Source organism: Thecamonas trahens (genome assembly GCF_000142905.1).
Source record: "Thecamonas trahens ATCC 50062 unplaced genomic scaffold supercont1.39, whole genome shotgun sequence".
Classification (NCBI taxonomy): domain Eukaryota; order Apusomonadida; family Apusomonadidae; genus Thecamonas; species Thecamonas trahens.
Window position 1 is genome coordinate 318,846 of NW_013657641.1, and position 2,542 is coordinate 321,387.

The 2,542-nt window shown below is 63.8% G+C and overlaps 2 protein-coding genes across 2 annotated transcripts; one reads left to right on the top strand and one right to left on the bottom strand.

Moving 5' to 3' along the window:
- Positions 1 to 137: 137 nt before the first annotated feature.
- AMSG_08286 (uncharacterized protein) lies at positions 138 to 783 on the top strand. The gene is made up of 2 exons (XM_013900162.1): positions 138 to 335; positions 429 to 783. The coding sequence occupies exons 1-2, from the start codon at positions 227 to 229 to the stop codon at positions 701 to 703; spliced, it is 384 nt and encodes a 127-aa protein (XP_013755616.1). The 5' UTR covers positions 138 to 226; the 3' UTR covers positions 704 to 783.
- A 16-nt stretch (positions 784 to 799) lies between these two features.
- On the bottom strand, positions 800 to 2,203 carry AMSG_08287 (uncharacterized protein; the record flags this gene model as incomplete). Its single annotated transcript, XM_013900163.1, has 3 exons — positions 800 to 877; positions 922 to 2,034; positions 2,189 to 2,203. 3 exons carry the CDS (start codon positions 2,201 to 2,203, stop codon positions 800 to 802), a joined length of 1,206 nt encoding a protein of 401 aa, XP_013755617.1.
- Positions 2,204 to 2,542: the final 339 nt, after the last annotated feature.

Consider the following 2,542-nt stretch of genomic DNA (forward strand, 5'->3'; position numbering starts at 1 on the left):
GTGTGTGTGTATGTATGGAAGGGGGGGTTCATCGCGAGTGATCATGTTGTGCTTGTGATCGGTGAGGCGAGGACGATTGATCATGTTCGCGCGCGCAAAGTAGTCGGCTGAAGTGGAGAGGGGGAGGGGGCGGGGCCGGGGAGGGGGGGGGGGAGGGGTAGTGACCACACTCGACTGCAGACACCTGCATAGGCTGCCAAGGCAAAGAGACGGGGGACGACAGAGGATGGTGGAGGAACTCAACATTGATGACCTCAACAGGGTGCGCATCCTTGGCAACGACGAGTTTGCCGACTCGGCCAAGCTGCGGCAGACGGCCAACGAGTTTGTGGAGAGTACGTGGAAGCGGAAGGGCGGGGAAAGGCGGAGTGCGGGGAGGGAGGGAGGGAGAGGGAGGAGGAGGAGGACTCATGGTGGCGGTGGTGTAGAGATGACGGCGTTCCATGAGCAGGTGAGAGTGTTCGAAGAGCAGGTGGAGGGCCGGGCGGCGGTGGTGGAGGAAGGCAAGCTGGCAGTGATCGGGCAGAGGAACCTGATCCAGGGGGAGGAGGAGGCCATCAAGGCAAAGAAGGCACAGCTCGCAGCCCGCATCGCTGAGAAGCAGGCTGCGCTGGATCGGCATGTGGCGCATGGCGCGTCGTTGATGGCGGTCATTCGCGAGCAGGAGGCGCTGCTGGAGAAGCTCTCCAACAACGAGGCGTAGTGGTGACGGAGCCGTGGTGTGATAGGTACGAGCCATGCGTGATACAAACCATATTCATTACATAGCTGTGTCGTGCAGGAGGGGGCGGGGGGCGGGTCAAAGATCGTTGTGGACAAACTCGAGGTTGGCGTCGCGCTTGGCGTCGCGATCGGCGCCGCGCTTGACGTGGCGGTTCTGGTGGCGGCCGAGTTGGGCGAGCGGGTCATGCGCTTCTCGACGGCGGAGAGCGAAGAGTTGTCGATAGAGATAGAGGGGAAGATGTCGGTGAGGAGCGGGTTGTGGGAAAAGTGAGCGGCGAGGCCCGAGAGGAGGGCGGCCTTGACGGCGTCGTAGGCGGCGAGGGCGGCCCACGAGGTGAAGGTGAAGCGAGCCTTGCCGATGGTGATGGCGAGGTCAGGCGAGGTGCCGTCCTCGACCGAGGCCAGGACGTCGCGGAAAATGGAGCGCTGCGACTTGCGAGTCTCACGGGCGACGTACTTGGACGACTCTGAGGCGAGGTCGCCGAGCTTGTCCAGCAGCTCGTCGCGGGCGCGGTTGTCGACCTCATCGTCGATGTCAAAGCCGGCGGCGGCGGGCGCAGAGCCGAGCTCAAACATCGAGGCGATGAGCTTGCCAGCGGCGACGCGGACGGCAAAGTCGGGCGAGTCGAGGCTGTCGGTGGCGAGGGTGAGCAGGGTGTGGAAGTGGTCCTGGAAAAACGCGACAACCGGGACGACCGGCAGCAGCAGTGAGATGGCCTGCATGGCGGCGGCCGAGGCGCGCGGGCCGGCGCGCGAGCCAGAGTCGGCCACCTTGGCGAGCTCGACAATGTAGGCGGAGGCGAGGCCCGGCTCCTCGACGCAGACAAAGATACCCATGGCGCGGGCGGCGAGGCCGAGGGCGGCGAGCTCGTCCGAGCGCGACGACTCGTAGTCGCGAAGGACGGGCAGCGCATCGTCGTAGAGCGACTGCGAAATGCCGACCGAGACAAAGATGGCAGCAAGGATGCGGGCGCCCATCATCTTCTCGGCGAGCGTGCCCTTGCGGACCATGCCCTTGATCATGCCGACGACGGTCTCGACCGAACCCTCCAGCAGCTCGTCCGAGAAGCGGCCGGCGACGATGGAGAGGACAGTCTCGAGGCCCGCGGCGCGGGTCGCCTTGGCCCGCTCGCCAAGGTTGTCCACCGCTGTCTCCCACTTCTCCCTGAGGCTCTCCTCGTTGAGCTCGTCGACAACCACAAGCGCCGGCGGGGCCGTCTCGATGGATCCAGCCTCTGATCCGGCCTCTGACGCTGTCGCCTCGTCACCAGATCTCTTCCCTCCTCTCGCTTGCTTGCCACGCTGGCGTGACTCTGCCCATCAGCCCATTCCAACCAGTGTGCGTGAGTCTCTCGTCTCTCGTCCTCCTCCGCCTGCCACAGCCAATGTTCCCATTGGACGGAAGCCAATAGAAGCCAGGCGAGCCACCTGCCGAGCCCATGGCCATGGCACAAGCCCTTGGGACATACCCACAGAACATGGTACACGTAGGAGAAGGAATGGGAGGGGAAGGGGAGGGGGTGGATGGGATCCAATGGCTAGCCCCCCCCCCCCCCCCCCCCCCTCCCTCCCGTCCGTCGTCGTCGGGGGGGGAGAGCCCCCCTTCCCGGGCCCTTTGAACCGGCCCCAGCGGGATCGGGGCATAACATGGCCAAGGCCATATCCCTCAATTGGTCCGGCCCAAAAAAAAACGACCTTCCTCCCAAAAATGCGGTGGGTGAGTTTGTTGGGGCTGGAGATAAGGAGGTTCGTTTTGTTTGAAAATTTGACGCCTGCCCGGGTGATGATTATTTGGGTTTTTTTGTTTTTTTTTGACTTA

Coding starts and splice junctions, on each gene's coding strand:
- AMSG_08286 (XM_013900162.1), top strand. CDS start 227: ATGGTGGAGGAACTCAACATTGATGACCTCAACAGGGTGCGCATCCTT. Junction 336..428: donor GGCCAACGAGTTTGTGGAGA/GTACGTGGAAGC, acceptor GCGGTGGTGTAG/AGATGACGGCGTTCCATGAG.